This window comes from Ammospiza nelsoni, chromosome 15 (assembly GCF_027579445.1).
Source record: "Ammospiza nelsoni isolate bAmmNel1 chromosome 15, bAmmNel1.pri, whole genome shotgun sequence".
In the NCBI taxonomy this organism is placed as follows: domain Eukaryota; kingdom Metazoa; phylum Chordata; class Aves; order Passeriformes; family Passerellidae; genus Ammospiza; species Ammospiza nelsoni.
In genome coordinates, this window is record NC_080647.1 from 14,686,401 (window position 1) to 14,704,066 (window position 17,666).

General features: G+C 37.9%; 1 protein-coding gene across 1 annotated transcript in view; it reads left to right on the forward strand.

The window, feature by feature from the left end:
* Positions 1-17,666, forward strand: part of LRCH2 (leucine rich repeats and calponin homology domain containing 2) — a 39,139-nt gene that overhangs the window by 5,192 nt on the left and 16,281 nt on the right. Inside the window, exons 2-13 of the mRNA XM_059482675.1 lie at positions 7,822-7,966; positions 9,102-9,228; positions 10,109-10,214; positions 10,317-10,453; positions 10,680-10,813; positions 10,939-11,026; positions 11,318-11,429; positions 11,745-11,842; positions 11,946-12,013; positions 12,241-12,345; positions 13,851-13,928; positions 17,364-17,432. Of these exons, the coding sequence (XP_059338658.1) occupies positions 7,822-7,966; positions 9,102-9,228; positions 10,109-10,214; positions 10,317-10,453; positions 10,680-10,813; positions 10,939-11,026; positions 11,318-11,429; positions 11,745-11,842; positions 11,946-12,013; positions 12,241-12,345; positions 13,851-13,928; positions 17,364-17,432 (1,267 nt within the window). The remainder of the gene's footprint in view (positions 1-7,821; positions 7,967-9,101; positions 9,229-10,108; positions 10,215-10,316; positions 10,454-10,679; positions 10,814-10,938; positions 11,027-11,317; positions 11,430-11,744; positions 11,843-11,945; positions 12,014-12,240; positions 12,346-13,850; positions 13,929-17,363; positions 17,433-17,666) is intronic.

Here is a 17,666-nt window from a genome sequence, read left to right on the forward strand (position 1 = left end):
CAAGCCCTCCTGCCGTTTGTCACCTCAGCACCCTTCCCATAGGCAGGATGTAGTGACCAGAACTTCTTCTGTTGTAGACTGACCTGGAACTAAAATGTTTCTGAGAGTGTTTGCTCCAGGTTGTTATTACATGCACTAATGAGAGGTACTCTAGGATGATTTTTGAGCTGATAGGAGAGGCTGTGGCCGTTCTTAAACATTGCCGTGGGGCCTGGCATGAGTGGGACAGAGCCAGTGGGAGGCACCAGCCAGTCAGAGCAGATGCTGGAGTTGCTGCAGCAGGGGCCTCCAGGTCTCAGGAGAACATGCTGGAATGGTTACTAGACCCTGTTCACTCAGTGCTCATGGACTGCTGGTTTACCCAGTTCCTTCAGGTTTTTTTCTGCTCTCCTCTTAGTGCAGTTGCCTTGTTCTCCAATGTTCTTTGTCTTCCAGCAGTTTAGCTTACTTCAAAAATGTTTCTGCTCAGTTTATCCAGCTACAAACCATTTTATCTGCACAGAAGATAAGTCATGTAGTAAACATTGATTACTGCAGGTTGGTTGTATCTTGTCTCATGTCTATTTAGATTGTAAGCTTGTCAGGACAAAGGCTTGGATGTGTGTTACTGAGCATACAGAGGCTGGTGTAAGTCTTGGGAATTTTGTGTATATTTGAGATATTCCTTAATAAACTCAGGCTTTGCTTCATTGCCAGATGAGGATTACTTTCCCTTATACTACTTGTCTGTGAGACAGAAATTTGGAATTAAAAAATTTCAGAGCCAGAAAAGAAATTGTCAGCATTAAACCAATAAATGATGGTGAGTTTAAGTGGGAGGAAGATGCCCTGTGCTGTAATATGGCAGCTTAAGAAGTCTTGCTGACTTGTCAAGAAAATACTCTTCCTGGCGGTAAAGCATTTTAGTAGCTATACTCTAGACTAAATACTGAAGTGCCAAAACAAAAAAGCTTCCAGTGGGATTTTCTGCTTACCAGTTCAAACTCTGAAAGATTTATGGAGCCAAGACACCTTCAGTAATGGAGAGAAAGATAATCCTTGATGTGAAGTAATGGATTATGTCCTTTTGATATGGTATGTGAATTTACACCTTCACATGCCAGACTGAGGAGTGATCCTGGTTATGTGTTCTTTATTTTCCATTTAAATCATGCTGTGCTAAAATAGCTGAACACACTCCAGAGCTGGAGCACTGTGTTATCTTCTTTTGGAAATGTCCAGACCTTTCTAATGTTGCAATGTGCTGAAGAATTCATCTGTTCATCTGTTGAGTTCATCCTCATGTTGTAAAATGTGGAATATGTAAAATTTACTTGAGAAAGGATGTTCCTTGATCTTTGTGTACTTTCAAGCCTGCTCAGCAAGGAGGGAAATAGCAACTAGTAGAGGTAAGAACCAAGTGACATCCAGGTGTTGAAAAAACAAATTAGTGGTGTAAGAATTGCCTTGTTAAGATGTAGGGCTTGACAGGCGTCAATGATCTCAGATGTGGGGCAGCTGACAAGGCTTGAGAAGAAGGATGTGACACTGATAGTGGGCACAGGGAGTGCAGGGCTTACAGACCACAAGGACAGTTGGCAGAACCCCCAAGATAGGGATGAAGCCCATAAAGCCAGTTCAGCATCTCTGCTGGATCAGTTCTGAGTGGATCAGTTGTGGCAGGGGGAGATCACAGCAGTGACTGATGGACCCCCAAGCCAAGAAGCCCACTGAGCCAAAGGAAGAGGGACTGGGCACACAAACTAATTAGCATGAGAAGCAACAGAGGTCCTTAGCCCATGGAAGATAGAATATTGATTGTAAAGAGAACTATGTAACTTGGAGCCAGTGAACACTAATACCTTTCTTTGCTAAAATGTATAAATAGTGAGAAGTTTTGATAGTTGGTGTGATTGACTTGTGGTATACCCCTGAGCACCCAGGCTTGCACAACTCTGAAATAAATAATCAGTGCCTGTCTCAAGTGTGCTTGTTGCACCTCGAGTAATAAATCTGCTTTGTGTGGACAGCGCTGGCAGAGCTGTGCAGCAGATCAGCACCAGCATGACCCCCCCTTGTTCCAGCCTTTAGATCAGAGCTTCTGGTTTAGTTCTCTACTGGTAGAGATTTCAGGAAAAAACCTCACATACCTGAACCAACATGTGAGCAGAGGGAGCTTACATGAAAAACAAGAATTGCTTGAACCAAACTGCCAATTTAAACATGTTCAGTGTGGGTGCACCCAGTGTAGACTGGGTTTAGTGAGGATGGGCTGGAGTAGTGGGTTCCCAAGGCTGCTTTGATTTCACAGCCAGTGTGCTGGGTCTCAGTTCTTTCTCCCTGGGAGCAGAAGTGTGAGACACAACCATTGATGGGTCTGGCCAGTTACAGAAACATTTCTGTCATGTGGAACAACTGTTCAGTCTGACAGGCTGTTTTGTTTTTTATTGAAATCTCAAAAGCAGTAAAAGTGTGTTTTAAAAAAGCATTTTGTTTTTTGTTCAGAAGTGCTGATTAGCTTGAAAAGCCAAGAACTCAGGTCTGTCAAATGGAATTTCTTGTTGCCTGTAGAACCCTTCCTCTGTACTTGAAAACTCAATTATGTGGTTGTGTGCAGTTTCTTTGTTTGTCATTTTAATTGCACAGATCAAGTCTGTAACTAAACTTAGAGGTGGGGATAACCATAAAGCAGGTATTTCCTAGATCTTCATTTGTTGGATTTAGAATCCAAATACCATTTTGATACCTATTTGTAATACCTTTTCACAAAACCAGAAGCTATTCCATGCTGTCAAATGCCCAGTAGAAAAAAAGTAAAAGCTGCTTGTAGCCACCTCTGGTGCTGGGAGTGTTTTTTCTTTCTTTTAAACAGAGGGCAGACTGCTTCTACTTGACTTGAGTGTACACACCAGATAAAAATCAAGTTAAATATTGCTACATAAGCTTTTAAGAACAGACTTCAAATGTACATAGCATTCCTTGACAATTTGTGGTCATTTTAGTTTCCTGAGCTGCAGGGTTTTGGCATTCTCAGCTTCCTTACTGTGCATGAGAGCTGATGGGTGCTCAGATGGTTCCCTGTTGTCCTTCACCATTGCTCTTGATGTTGGAGAGCAAATGTTGATTTGTATGTGAAATTCACAGTTACATAGATTTATGGTGCTGTAATTGTTGAATATTTTTGCCAGTAAGTTCAACATTTTTGGTCTCCTTTGCAACTGAAATGGTTGCTGTTTATATCAATATGGGAAATCAGTCCACATCTGGATGTATTTTAATTGTTCAGCACTTCATTTTGCATCATAAGCAAGTCTGAAGAATTCTGGTTTTTATTATTTAATTTTCTGTGTTTGTTTTTTCTTTGAAGGGAAAATTTTACAACATTTCTATCATTCATCATGCATTAAGATTGGAACTGTGAAATTACAAGTAGATGTGTAGAGTTTGAGGGAAGTGCTAGAGGGACATCCCGTTTGAGGTGAGCTTGGGAAGCTGAAGAGTTCCTTTCTCCTGAGGCTTCTTCTCCAGTTTGCTGAGCAATTACCCAAGGCAGGAAGAGATCTGTCTGCTGTGCCTGACCACAGAGATGGCACTGAGCATGAGAAACCCATTTCATTGTTTATGTAACAAAGCTTTCTGCAGTCCGTGGTTTGTGGACATTGACACTTGTGCTTCCTGCACAGACCACTCTGCAGTGTTTGAGGTTACTTTTTCCTTCTCCAGAACCATCCTGCATCTGACAGACAAATGGGTTTTACCCATATTCTGTGTGGCAATCTCAGATTCAGCTTTAGATTGACTAAAAGAGTATCTTTGGTATCAGGTCCGAACACTTGTTTTTAAGCATCTCTTGTCTTCTGTAGGATTTGTTTTACAGTTACAACTGTTCTTAGATTTTGGTTGGCTTCAGCTAAAGCATTGCTAGAAAAGCTGGCTGGGAAAATCTATCTGTGATGAATTAGGAGAGCAGTGCTGGGTTTTGTGGGGTGAGGAATATGGGGGTTTTATGATCTGTTTCTTAACACAGTTTTGGAGCAATAGCCTAACACCAATATCCTGGATCAGCAAGGTATTTTTATGAAAAATATTATAAAATATCAAGGTGAGGTTCAGTGTAAATTTCCTAGCTGAGCCTTCAGCATGTAGTGTGTGTAATACCTGAATATAAAAGGAGCTGTTCTGGTTTAAATAAAAAACCAGTTTGTCATATCAGCATGTTCCTGATGGGAAGCAGTACTGCATCCTTAGGGAAAAGTGCAAAACCAAGGCAAATGTGAAGGTAATACTGCTTAAATACCTGGCTGCACACTGCTGTAACCTGACAGCTTGAGCCTTTTGCTTTCCCTCTTGATCATGGCTTAAATTGATAGAAGGTAACCTCTCACTTCTTATGGCTTCCCTTCCAGACTGATTTCCTAGAATTCTTTCCTTTTGATCTTTCTATATATTGTTTTTTAATCACCATCTTATAGTAACTAAAGACTTTACTTTTTCTGTCAAAAGAAAACTAAAGGGCAACCAACTTCTTCATATTTTTCTAGTTCCTCTTCCAAATGTAACCTCAGTGATGGTGCACTTCTCACTTTCATTGTTCCTGCAGAGATAAGGTATTGAAATACCCTGTGATTCATGAGCAGCATGGGCAGTGTCTGCTGGTTAGTCCTCACACAGCACTCCCACTGAGACTTCTCCAGTCTAAACTGGTTAAGCAAAGGATTCCTATCATCTCACCTCTAGAGGAGTTGTCAACCTGAATCATCTGTGGTTCTGCATTTAGCAGCTTCCCTTGCTCCTCCAGTCTATTAACCCTTACAAAGCCATTCTCAATGCTAGCAGCCCGCTTCCAGGTGAGATGGAAGCTGGCTTGTTTATAGAGGAGCTCTCTGTTCCTAAAGTTCCTTCCTTTTTTCAGACTGGTTTTGGTCATCTGTTGTATTGTTAGTCTTCAAAAAGTACCTAAGTTGCACATGTTTCACATCTACTTTTTATTTACCATAACAGGCAATACTGTCTCATAAACTTCTTGCTTGTTATGAAAACGTTTTTGGAGTAGAAATCATCCTTTAGTTTGGATAAAAATAGCTTTACTTGATTTTGAAAAGCTACAAGTGCATTCAATATGAGAATATTGTGGAAAACTATAGATACTCAAATCTTTATCTTCATAAAATCTGGACCAACCCCTGAAGCTCTTCTAATGTGTTTTGTGGTGATGGAATGAAAAATTGCTTGGAATAGAAGTCATGCTATCTCCCACCTCTTTATTTACCTTTTTTATTTTATTATTGAGAGATAGTGGGTGTCATTTCCTATTCTAATAGGATTTCTGGGTTTCATAATAAGAAAGTGCAATCCTTGCCCCACAGTGCCTTCAAAGGCATTGTTTCCAGAGAAGTGGTTTCTGCAGTGATACATCAATGCAGTGCCCTGGGTCTGTATTTTGCTGTGCAGCTGTGTGGGTTCTGTACAGGGCTCACTGAGGGGCTCCAGCCCGGCTGTGCTGCTGTGATTTGTGTCAGCCAGGCTGGAAACCACAGCTGCTGTGTGTTCCTGTGGGTGTTACACCCTGCTCCACTCATCCAGAGCAGGGACTTGGTGCATCCTCTGCTTCTTGTCTGCCCTTGCCTCTAGATTTTATTTCTAGAAGAAAGAGCAAGGCTGTTTTAACCTGGGACTTTCCAAGATGTGTGGTTGAGGTGTGACTGGAAGCAAATACAGCAGCAAAATTTTTGTGGTGCCCTTGAACCTCTAGTTCAGGTCTATAGTGCTGGCCCTGGGACAGTGGCAGTAGGGTGGGATCCTGCCTTTTGTTTTGTGGGCTGATCTTTGTACCAGCCTTCAGTCACCTTTGCAGCTGCTGATAAAACCAAATCAGGAAGGGGCTTAAAGCTGGTTTTTGGGTTTTTTTTTTTCACAATATTAAAGACTTCAGCATGTGCTGGAGGTTGTAAAAGTGGGCCAGCAATAAAACTGTGGGCATCTCTGTGCATGCAGGTGTTGCACTCTGCTGAATATTAGAGCAGGAGAGCATTTGTTTAAAAAGGGTTTTGCAGAAAACCTTTGTGTGGAAGCTGTCATTTTTCTGTAACATTTTGAAAATTGATGTAGTGGAAAGGAGAAAATGAACTTCACTAGTTGTGAAAACTTTCTCAAGCATGCTAATTTTTTAAATAAGCTTTTTAGGTTTTGTTGATATGTTCAGTTGTAGTTAACTTTATTCCATTTTTCTCACAGTTCATTAGGAATGCCACTCCTTCAACCTGGGAACATATTTTTCTGCTTTTTGCAGGTAGAGTTGGCAGAATTCTGCATCAGCAGTAGATACTCAAATTTTTAGAAAGACTTTGTGATACTTAAGCTTGAGAATGTTTTTAAGAAATAATGGAATGACGGTCAGATAGCACACAAAATTTCACAAATTTTAGACTTCAAGAGGTAAAGTTAAAGCTACTGCCAAAAATCACTCCCAGGAAGATGGTGTTTCATGGTACCAGTCCATTTTGTTTGCTGGTCACCTGCAGCACAGTGTGGAGGCCATTCCCTCTGCACACCCTGGTGTCCTGCATTCTGTGCTCAGCGTGTTTGCCAGGCTGGTGAGGAAGAAGCTGAGCAATATTGATTCCAGTGCTGGCCCTGAGAAATGCTGCTCATAGCTGTTTGCCAGTTAAACTTCAGGTTGTTGAGCTCTCTTTGAACCTGACAATGACTTGGAGCTAATTTTCCAATCCTTTTCAGACTTTTTGCAGAACTGTTCCTTCCAGTGATAATGTGATGGGAGCTAAGCAGAAACAGTTATTTCATGTGAGTGTTAAAAACTGAGAACTAAAGCTTGAAATAGCAAGGGATCTGTATTACTTCTCTGTTAAAAGAGTTTGTTCAGCATTTCTGAGAAACCACATCCTTTTGAAATGTCCTGGGTTGGCAGCCAGAGTTCCTTTCAGACTAGGCAGTTGTTCTCAAGTAAATATCTCTTCCTTCCAAGGTAGTTTGGTGGACTTTTGATGGCACAGGTTTTGATAGTTTAGCTGATAACTTCCAGGATTCTTGGGTCACTTTTCATTTCTATTTTCTGGTTCTTTTCAAGGTTTCATACAGTCAGCGGTGCTGTACATTTTGGTAATGCTTTGTTTTGTCATAACTCCTGCATGCAGATTTGCATAATGCACTCATGCTTTGTCAGAATAACTCTGGCTCAAGAATTGTGTTTCCATGGTCAAAGATCTCTTCTCTTTCTGCTTTCAGGTCAGGTTAAATTGCATCTTGACTTTTATCTATAAACACCTGTGGCATTGGTTTATGCTACTTTATCCTCTTTTCAGTTAAGTTACAAATGTGTACCTGGAGAATGCCAGTTACTGTGTAAGGATGCTTTGGGAACTTGGCTTTAGCATTGCAGATACATTGTACAATGACATTGGATTCCAATGTAGCTGTCAAACGGGAGAAATAACTTTGAATTTTTGCCTTGATTCACTGTTGTGCCTAGAGTTGGAGGGGAAGAAACCCAAGAATTGCACAGAACAAAGACTTGATAGAGGAGGGACAATCATAATTGATATTCAGTGTCATTGTAACTGTGTAGTAGGAAATGTATTTTTGAATTCCTGTCACTCTTCTACTTTCTGTTGTAATTGCATATTGAGCAATAATCTTTCAGTATTTTAAGGCTCTTTTGTGTATTAATTATATGCAGTAGCATCTGGTAAAACTGAATTATTTTACACTTCTTGCAACACCTTAATTTTTAGGAGCATGACAAGAATAACAGTGGGTACTTTCATCTCCTCTTACTGAAGGGAAAGTCTTGACTAAAAAAGGATTTTTTTTCCTGTTTGCTTCTAGATCTTTCAAAGAACAGATTTACTGAAATTCCTCCTGATGTCTGGCTGTTTGCACCACTGGAAACTTTAAATTTGTATCACAACTGCATCAAATCCATTCCAGAATCTATTAAAAACCTGCAAATGCTTACCTACCTTAACATTAGGTGAGTAATGGTGGTTGGTTTTGGTCTTTATTTAACATATCTCCTCAGAGTTGGCATTTTGCTTCATCAGGTCATTGTGTTTGCAGAGTTTCCTTTGTTTGTGATGCTATGTAGACAGACAGTGTTCAGAAACCCCGCTATAGAAATTTGCTGCTATCAAGAGGCTAAATTACTCTGGCCAGAAAGTCCTGCTCATTTTGCACATTATTTACATCCATGCTGTACTGCTCTTTTTAAACTTGGAAAACATATGGTTGGATTTTCTCACTAGCACAGAAGATGGATATGAGCTCTGGAAGGTGAGGGAATCTAGAAAACTCTCCTGACCCTGTTTTCCAGAATACTCCTTGTTTCTATATTAACTGCATCAAATCCAAAACAGTTTTCTCAGTTAAGAGCTATTTAAATCCTCAGAGCCTACTGTGTCTCAGAATCTGCAAATATCAGTTCTTACAGTATGAATTCATAACTAAGGTGCCCTGTCACAACTTTAAAGAGGATTAATATGATACAAAACCACAGTATGTTCTGAAAGAAATAGGCCTAACTTTCTTCAGCAGAAGCCATTTCTCTTTTGATGGTGTTTGAGGTGCTAATACACTTCTTTACACAGAAATGCTGTGTATTCTAACTCTTCTTTCAGGAGTCAGCTCTCCTGATGATGCTTTGCCAAATTGTGCTTTGTCCTCATTTCTGTGCTCCTGTCCAAGGGCTGATTGCAGTGCAGGAACTTGTGGGCTGTAGCATTGGAGACCAGGCTAAAATCCTGCCTGACTAGCTCAGGGGCTTTGTCACAGGAGAAAACCACATTCTGATTTGGGCTTCAGATGGTGGAAGAAGTGTATTGTGCATTTCCTGGTAAAGCAGGCAGCTCCTAAAAACCCCAAAAACCTGGAAAAACCAGAGGAAATCTATGTAAGGGACATGAATGACTGCTTCATTGCCGTGTTTTTATAGTCAGTTCAAAAAAAGTTTGCTTGCATATTTTTGCTTCTCATGCCTTCAACCAAAAAAGCCTGGCATATCTACCCAAAATGCAGCATAAAAAGAGACTTAATGCATATCTACATAAATAACTTCTCTGTATTGTTCACTTATAATTGAGCCTTTCTTGTCCCTTTTTCTTGCTTTCAAGTCGAAATCTTTTGTCAACATTGCCAAAATACTTGTTTGATCTTCCACTGAAAGTTCTGGTTGTCAGTAATAACAAGCTGGTCTCCATCCCAGAAGAAATTGGAAAGTTGAGAGATCTAATGGAGTTGGTAAGTAAAAGTGGGAATCTTTCTGGTCAGTACACTTAAAAGCACTATATATATAAATATAATATATAAAATATTTATTCTATATTTATATATATTTATAAGCACTATATATATTATATACTCATTATATATTCAGTATAATAAATTATTAATATTTATAAAATATAGAACTACAAAATTTAAATTCAGTTACTGTGTTTTATTGATATTTTTGGTTTATTTTTCAAGTTGTGAAACCCAGAATGCATGCTTGATGGTGATTAAGGACACAGCAGAGAGTTTGATTCCAGTACCTGTGATGTACCTATTTAGAACATGAGAAGGCTGGAAAGACACTGTGATTGTTCAATCACTCTGGTCTACATAAATTAATATTAAATTAGTGTCAGAAATAGCTGTGTTCTGTGTTCACTTGATGCAGCTTTGTCACCCTCTAGTGCTTGTATCCAAAAAGCTGGTGAGCCTGCTATGCTATTGCCTGCTCTTTTTTAGTTTCATGGGTTGGTTCAAGGTTTATTAAGGAAAAAAGAACTTTTAGAAGAGGAGCAGAATGCCAGTCAGTTGGCAGCAATAGCACAAGAAGGTTTTGACAGATCTGGGAACTGCACCAGGAATTTCTGATTCCTAGGCTACAGTATTCATTTCAAACCCAGTATTTCATCATTCATTGATTTAACTTCTTGAATTGAATTTTTGGAATCACTGAAGATCCAGCAAGATCTGTTTGGTACATCTCCATGGAAAATCCAAGATAGTTGGGTTTCTTTTCTTGGATTTCTTTTCTTTTAATAGTATGCTTTATAATAGTTTTGATCACAGTATTCCTCTGTGTAATTTCATTTAAGATGTTCAGTTGATTTATTAATTATATCTTTCTTAGGATATTAGCTGTAATGAACTTCAAGTTCTTCCCCAGCAAATAGGAAAATTGCAGTCACTTAGAGAATTGAACATAAGAAGAAATAATCTCCATATGTTGCCAGATGGTGAGCTACTCATCTTCTTTCCATTGATGTGGGCAAATTAGGCAAAGTGTTAAGAAGATAACTGATTCTTTTTTTTTGTTTGCTTTTTTTCCCTGAATGCAGAATTAGGAGACCTTCCCTTGGTAAAGCTGGATTTTTCTTGTAATAAAATTACAGAAATTCCCATTTGTTACAGAAAGTTACGTCACTTACAAGTTATAGTTTTGGATAACAATCCAATGCAGATTCCACCAGCACAGGTTAGTATTAAAGCACACAAGTACAGAAAATTTTTATTAGGATTTTAGAGGAAGCTGTTCTAAGTTATGCCAATCAAGTTTTCTCTTTTTTTTAGCTGTATTTCTTGTGTTTCTCCTTTTGGGGTGTTGTGGCTGTAAATGCAGTGCTGCAGGTATTTCTTGGGGTGTATTCTCAGCAGACATACTGTGTAATTAAGACTTTTTTTGTTCCTGTGTTTCCCCACAGATATGTTTAAAGGGCAAAGTGCATATATTTAAATTCCTCAGTATCCAGGCGTGCCTCAGAATAGATAAAAAACCAGATTCCTTGGATCTGCCATCATTAGGCAAACGAATCCCCTCCCAGCCCCTCACAGACAGGTGAGTAGTGGGATTTTTGAGTATAGAGAACATATATTGAAAAAGATGTTTATTTTCTTATGGAAAGTAAAACTGTTTCTTTCATTCTTGTGTGGGTATTTTGTGTGTTATTTTTCTTAATGTAGCATGGAAGACTTTTATCCCAATAAAAACCATGGACCAGACTCTGGCATTGGAAGTGATAATGGGGATAAAAGGTTGTCCACTACAGAAGTGAGTATTTTTTCACTGTTGAATTTGTAATTTCTGATTTTTTTAGAACTTTTTCCTTCTGTATGTTATATAATTTGAGAAATACCTCAGTAAGTTGCATCTGATATTCTTTCAGTATGTGTACGGTTGAGTTTAAACCTTTAGACTGCCATATCGGACACAAATTATATATTTCTTTAACTTTTCTGGTTAAAGTTGATTCTAATTATTATGATATGATGGGAATGTAGGAAATCATATAATAATACCATTTCTATGTCAGTTCTGCACTAAATGTGAGTGTCTTTGCAGCCATCTGATGATGATACAATCAGCCTTCACTCCCAGGTGTCAGAATCAACAAGGGAACAGACATTAAGGAATGACAATCATGTAATAGGAAGTAAACTGGATCCACAGAAAGGTAATACCACTTGTGCATTTGTTGTTTTAGGTAGCAGGGATACTTTGCTTAGGTAATCTAATGTAAGAAAATGGCACAGAATGACAGGATCATGTGTTAGTATTGTATTTTCATCAGTTCAGAAAACAATGTAATAATCACAAGCAGAAAAGCCTTGAGAGAATGGAGAAAAAATTATTTCTAGCTGAGGAAGGCACAGTTTCTATGTTTTATCTTTATCTGACATTTTTCATAAGTCCTTACTTCTCTCAGGAATAACATTTGATCAAGAGAACTGTTGTGATGTCTTTCCTGTTCTTCATAAATCCTCCCTAGACCAAGAGGCGTTTGACTACATTGATCCCAACGCAGAGGAGGGAGCTCTTCCTGAGCAGGGAGAGGCACAGGTTGGCACCCTGCTCTCCTATGTCAAGGTACCAGAGACTGACAAAAGAAAAACTGTTCAATAGCCTGGATTTTTCTCTTTTTTTTTCCTGCCTTAATTAAATTCTGACATTTTTTTCAATTTTGTTGAAGGAACGGGGAAAACATCCTGAGAAATCCCAGAAAATAGAACAAAATGAGGACTGGCGAGATGAAAAAAGGTAAATCTTCTTAATCTTTTTTGAGTTGGTTTTACTAGTAGTGGCAGGGCTGATAGTGGGGTTTTTTAAGCTCCTTGCATATGGAGGAAGGAGTTCTCATACTGAACAGAGTGCTCCTGGACAGAGCATAAGCTTACAGGAAGCACTGCTTAGTTACTGCCATAATGAGCCATTTCTGTGTCTTGCTTCCCTGAAGCCAAGCAAATCACTGATGTTTAATTTTTCAGACTTCAGAAAGAGCAGCTGCTGGCTGAAGATGATGATGAACTCAAAGAAGTGACTGACCTGAGAAAAATAGCAGCTCAGTTGTTGCAGCAAGAACAAAAACACAGGTAGAACAATTTTATTAAAATAACTTCTGTTACAATTAATTTATTCTTTAACCTCTCTTATACCCAAAAGCTTTTGACACCTTATTTTGAGAAGAGCTTTGTCCAGCTGCTAAAGAGTGAAGTGACAGACTCTGTCAAGATACCTGTCCTGTGTTTCTTGTCTGAATTACACAACCTCCCTACAGTTTGTTTGTGACTGGTTATTTTTATTCAGATACAAGCTAATCTAGGTTGTACTTCCATCAGTCAATATCCTGTGGACTGAAGGGGAAATTTGTTTTTACATTATTCTGTCAAATGACAATATCTATGGATAAAAATAAATAATTTCAACTGCCTGCCTTTCTCTGCTTCATTATGGGCATCTCAACAGAACAATTCTTGAAAAGGAGCCATGGAACAAGGAGCAGATTAAAGGAATGTAATAGAACAAGTTAGCAACTATGTAAAATGAAGAACAGGAAGGAATAGCTGGAGTCACATAGAAATGGTCGGGCTGGTGTAGGAACAGTTTTTGTTCTGTCCTTCAACAAGCGAGCGAATGCTCTAAGGTACTTCTAGAGTAAACTCCTCATGTGAAATACACATGAAACCCTCAGAGAAACTGAGATCCCAATACTATGAATTGCAGGGTCTTAAAAATTCACCAGCATTTTATATTAGGTAAATATAGTAACAGTAGTGTGCATGTGTGAAAGATGAAATAGGTTTTACTTAAAACTCCAAGCCCTGCATTCAAGAATTGGTTGTTGTTCACAGGGAAGGGAAAAATAGGAATGAAATCTTAATGCCAGTGTATTCTCAGTACCTAAAGTATTGCAAATAAGGCCAAGAATGCATCATTTTCTCCTATGAAGGAAGAGAGAATGAGTGTGTTTGATGGTTTTTATGTTGCATGAGGCTCTTGTTTGATTATGTGTTTCCTGCTTATCTAATCATTTGAAATGCCAAGCCACTCCTCTGCTGAAGTAACTGCAGCTTGAATTTTACTCATTATATGTTGTCGTGTCTTAGTGCAGTGGTCTTGCTAATTGCTCTGCTTTGTCTTGTATGATGCAGATGTGCAATCTTAATAGTTCTTAAGTTTTATTTCTTTGTTTAGCATTTATATTTTAAAGTTGGCTTATGTATTTTCAGGTACATGAGCTCAAAATCTCCTCTAATAGAAAATTTAGCCCTGGTTTTGAATCTGTGGGGTTTTTTACCTGGCAATAAGAATATTATTTAGCATTTACTCAAGATACTTCTATGCTTATTTGTGGAAAATATGGTCAGTCAGTGAACAGGGAAATTGTGAAACAGTGATCCATCCTCAGGGAAATTAAGCATCACAAAATAACTCCTTACTAATCACATTTCTGTTTGTTCAGTGTATGTTTTTGTAATATTATGCAGTCTCCTCTCCTTTTGCTTGCTATGCTAATAACTTCCCTGTGCTCTCCCATCAACCTCTCCTGCTTCCTCCTTCCGTCTGTGGCTTTGGTGTGCATGAACTGTGAATTCAGACGAAGGCCACTGAGCTATAGAAGTTCATTCAGTGAAAAGCTCTTCCAGAGGACCAGGGCGGCAGGACGTGCATCAAGGTATAAAGAGTTCAAGTGTGGACAAAAGAAATGCTCTTGGCCATTTCCTGAACAAACACAGAGCTCAAGGGATTGGCTGAGGTAGCCTAAGAGGTTTTGTTATCAAAAATAGTTTGTAATACATTCTTTGTTCTTTAGGATTAAATATTAATTAAGAAAAATATTTAATTAGGCAATTCTCCAAAGAGCACTTTGAGTCCAAACCTAAAAGCTTTTCTTTTTCTTTAAGTATACAGCCTCAGATACAGTATCTCATGCAATGTGGTGCTTTCAGTTTTTTGGGGTTTTGTTTAGTTGGTGTTTTTGTGTTGTTTGCTTGATACTTTGGTTTTAAAGTGATGATATTCAGAGATAATTTGTTTTGCATTTGACCCATGGTGGAAGTATTTGTAATATACAAACCCCACCAGTAACATAAAATTGGAGGATGGTGTAGACTATACTCAAACATGTAAGTGTTGAATCAAGTGATTTCAGACTTGATTGCCTTATAAATTGAAGCTCTGTGACTTAGTCTGGGTACTCCTTGTCTTTTTCAAAAGACAGTAGGGTAGTTTAGATTAAATAATTTTCATTGGTTCCAAATGAGCCTGTTTGAATTTGCATCACAATTAACTCTGAGTACTTACCTGGCAGCAGTGATTTCCTAAAACTGTCTAAATCCAGAAGACACAGCTTCAGTCACAAAGCAGAGCCAGATGTGAAGTCAGTGGACTTCTCTGGAACAAGTTGGAAGCAAATCATCTTTGTCTCACTGCACACTGATTTCTAGTGTCTTTTTACACTTTAGAGATTCATGGTAGTACTTGCTTGTCTAGATTTGAAGATAGCTAACCTTAAAATAACACTTCCATTTTCACATCATTTGTGTCTGTTAATCATTGTTATGTTTGCATAAAATCTGACAGTGTAAGTGGCTGAGAAGAGATTCCACTCTTTAAACCCTGAAATTTGATAAAATATTTTCCAATATCTTTGTTGCTCTTGCCATTGCCTTTCTCTCTCATCTGGTCAAGCACTTTGGAGTAGATGCTGTGCTTGCATAATATAAAAGTAGAATATATAAATATGTGGTGTTGAGTAATTTAGATTTTAAAAATTGTGTTTTAGAACCCTTTCAGAGGATTAATTTGTGTGCTACCTCTGTAACAACAGAATTGGTGAGATTTGTAGGAATCATAAGTAGGAAATTAATTGCAGTTCTAGCTCAATTATCCTATGCAAGTTCTTAGTTCATGGATCAGTCAGGACATCAGTATTTAGCCTGATAATTGACCTATACAATAAAGATTTGAGTTTAATGAGCCATGGCATGAGTGACAACCGTTGCTGAAATTTTGGGCCATCAACACCACACTTGAGTGTAACTTCTGAACTCAAACTACTTTCATGTTACATACTCTGCTTTGCACTGTATTTCCTGGAAGACAGTAATTAATGTGCCTGCAGTGATTCCCCCTGACCCCCTTTCAGCTGAAAAAATTATTTAGCCAGTTGTCTGCAATTTGGCAAATTCAGATTAATTTTCTTCAGTATTTTTTTTTGTTAAAAGCTTTCAAGTTCATTATTCTGCAGGAAATTGAGATTTCTGTAACTGAGCTTGCAACATGTCAGCTGCTGAACTTGCTGTTACTTCCCCATCTATATTCTTCAATTTTTAAACAGGAGCTTTCAAAAATTACTGGCTTTGTTTTAGGAAGTATAAGAATATACTTTGTTTAAATAATTTTAAGTTCATTATGAACTCAATCATTAATTACATACATGTTGCACAGAAATGGTGAATAGCAGCTGAAAAGTGTATGTATATATATGTTAGAATTAGCTTCAATAGTTTTTCCTTGCATTTTAGATAATAAGTATAGAAAAGGTATAGCCTGTATTATATACAATCATTGCATTTACACTACAGTGCCAGTTTTAGTGCAAGTGTTGCATCAAACTGAGTCTAATTTTTTTCTTTACTTGTAATTGTTGTTTGCTCCGAAGTCCCACTGAATTTCTCATTTTTTTCAGTTGAAGACAAAGCTAGTTTATATGGGGGTTCTCTGTAAAAAGCAATGGCTTTAAAACAGCATCTTTATATTCTGGATTTATAACCCATGCACTGAATATCTTTTTGGTTATTTTTTTCAGGCTGTAGTATAAATTAATCCTGGAATGCCCTCTCAAAACTTAGTTTCTGAACACAGAATAGAGGAGGCAGATGCTACAGACTGAGTGCAGCAGGCATTTACAGGCTTAACTTTTACAGGCTTTAACTTTTACAGACATTTACAGGTTTACAGGCTTAACTTCTCATAATCCCATTAAAGTGAGGGTCACACTATGAGAGGTTTATACTGCAAATGAGATTACTGAGCTCAAAGTTATCACAGTAATCAGGGAAGTTTGATTGAAAAATCATCAGTCATTTAAAGTAAATGGCTGTGCTGCACTATGTAATGGTAAAGGAATATAAAAAGGGGCTGCTGTTTTACTTTCTTCCATGGAATAGTTGAGTTCTGATTCTTAATACATTCTAGTTCTCAATATAAGTCTGTATAAATACACTTCCATCACACTTCTGCCCATGAGTTCAGTGTCAAAGTGTAATTTTGCTACCTTCAAGAGTTCAGAATTTTTCACTTTAGTCAAGGTGATGCTTACTTGAACACATTTAGTTTTAAGTGTTACTGATAATTTTATTTTTGACACTTAAAACATCCATAATAGCTCATATCATTTTTCTGTGCACACACAAACATGTGGTATGTGTTTGCTCCAGATGAAAGCACCTTTCTGAATCTCTCTAAGTTCAGGCTTTTTTGGCTCTTTGCCGTGTAGAAGAATGGAATTTCCATTAAATTCTGCATTAAAATTTTCATTTAGTTCTTAGCCTGTGTTCCTCAATTTCCACCTCACCTTTTAACCTTCATTTCCTTTGCACTTGTGATGTTTCTTTCTCAGCCACCTTCTCATCTGCCCCTTCTGACTTTTTGTGCTCAGTCTCTCTCTATCCTTGCTGGTCTGCTTTAGGTTGACTATCTGTCTTTAATTTTAAGGAACAGTGGGGTCTTTTGTGTTTAGAGCAGCATCACAGGTGTTTAGATGTGCTCTTTTGTGTTTAGAGCACATCTCACACAGGTGTGAGATCAGTTGAAATAGTATCTATTTAGGGAGAAAAATAAGAGGAGATTTCATTTTGGTTTGAACTATCACCAAGTTTTGCTTCCTTAAAGTACAGAACTTGAAATACTTCAAGGGCTGGAAATTATACTCTTAATTCAAATGGAAGTAGGAATGGGCCTGGATTTCATGTGTATACACACACATTTTAGTTTTATGGAAGGTGCCACTTAATGTTCAAAACTTTTTTTATTTACAGGAAATGTGATGCAGTGAAAGTAACATATACTAAGAAAATTGTTTCAAATACCTTTTTTTTTTTCCTAGGCTTCTTAATCATTCAGTTTCAGTAAACACAAGGAACAGGCCCAAGCAGCCAATGGAATCTGAAAAATGGTATTGATATACTTAAATATATCACAACTTTCAGTCTTTTATTGCTTTCATTTTTGTTCATTGTGTTACTATGCCACCTTCTGTCATAATGCTTTTAAAAGCTCATGATGAAATTGAAGCTACAAGAGTAATCTATTCTTGAGCTTCTTTCTTTCAGATCAAAAAAAAAAGTGTTCTTCTGAGCATTTAGGAAAGTAGATGTCATACAGAAACAAATTTGTAGGTTTGATTATG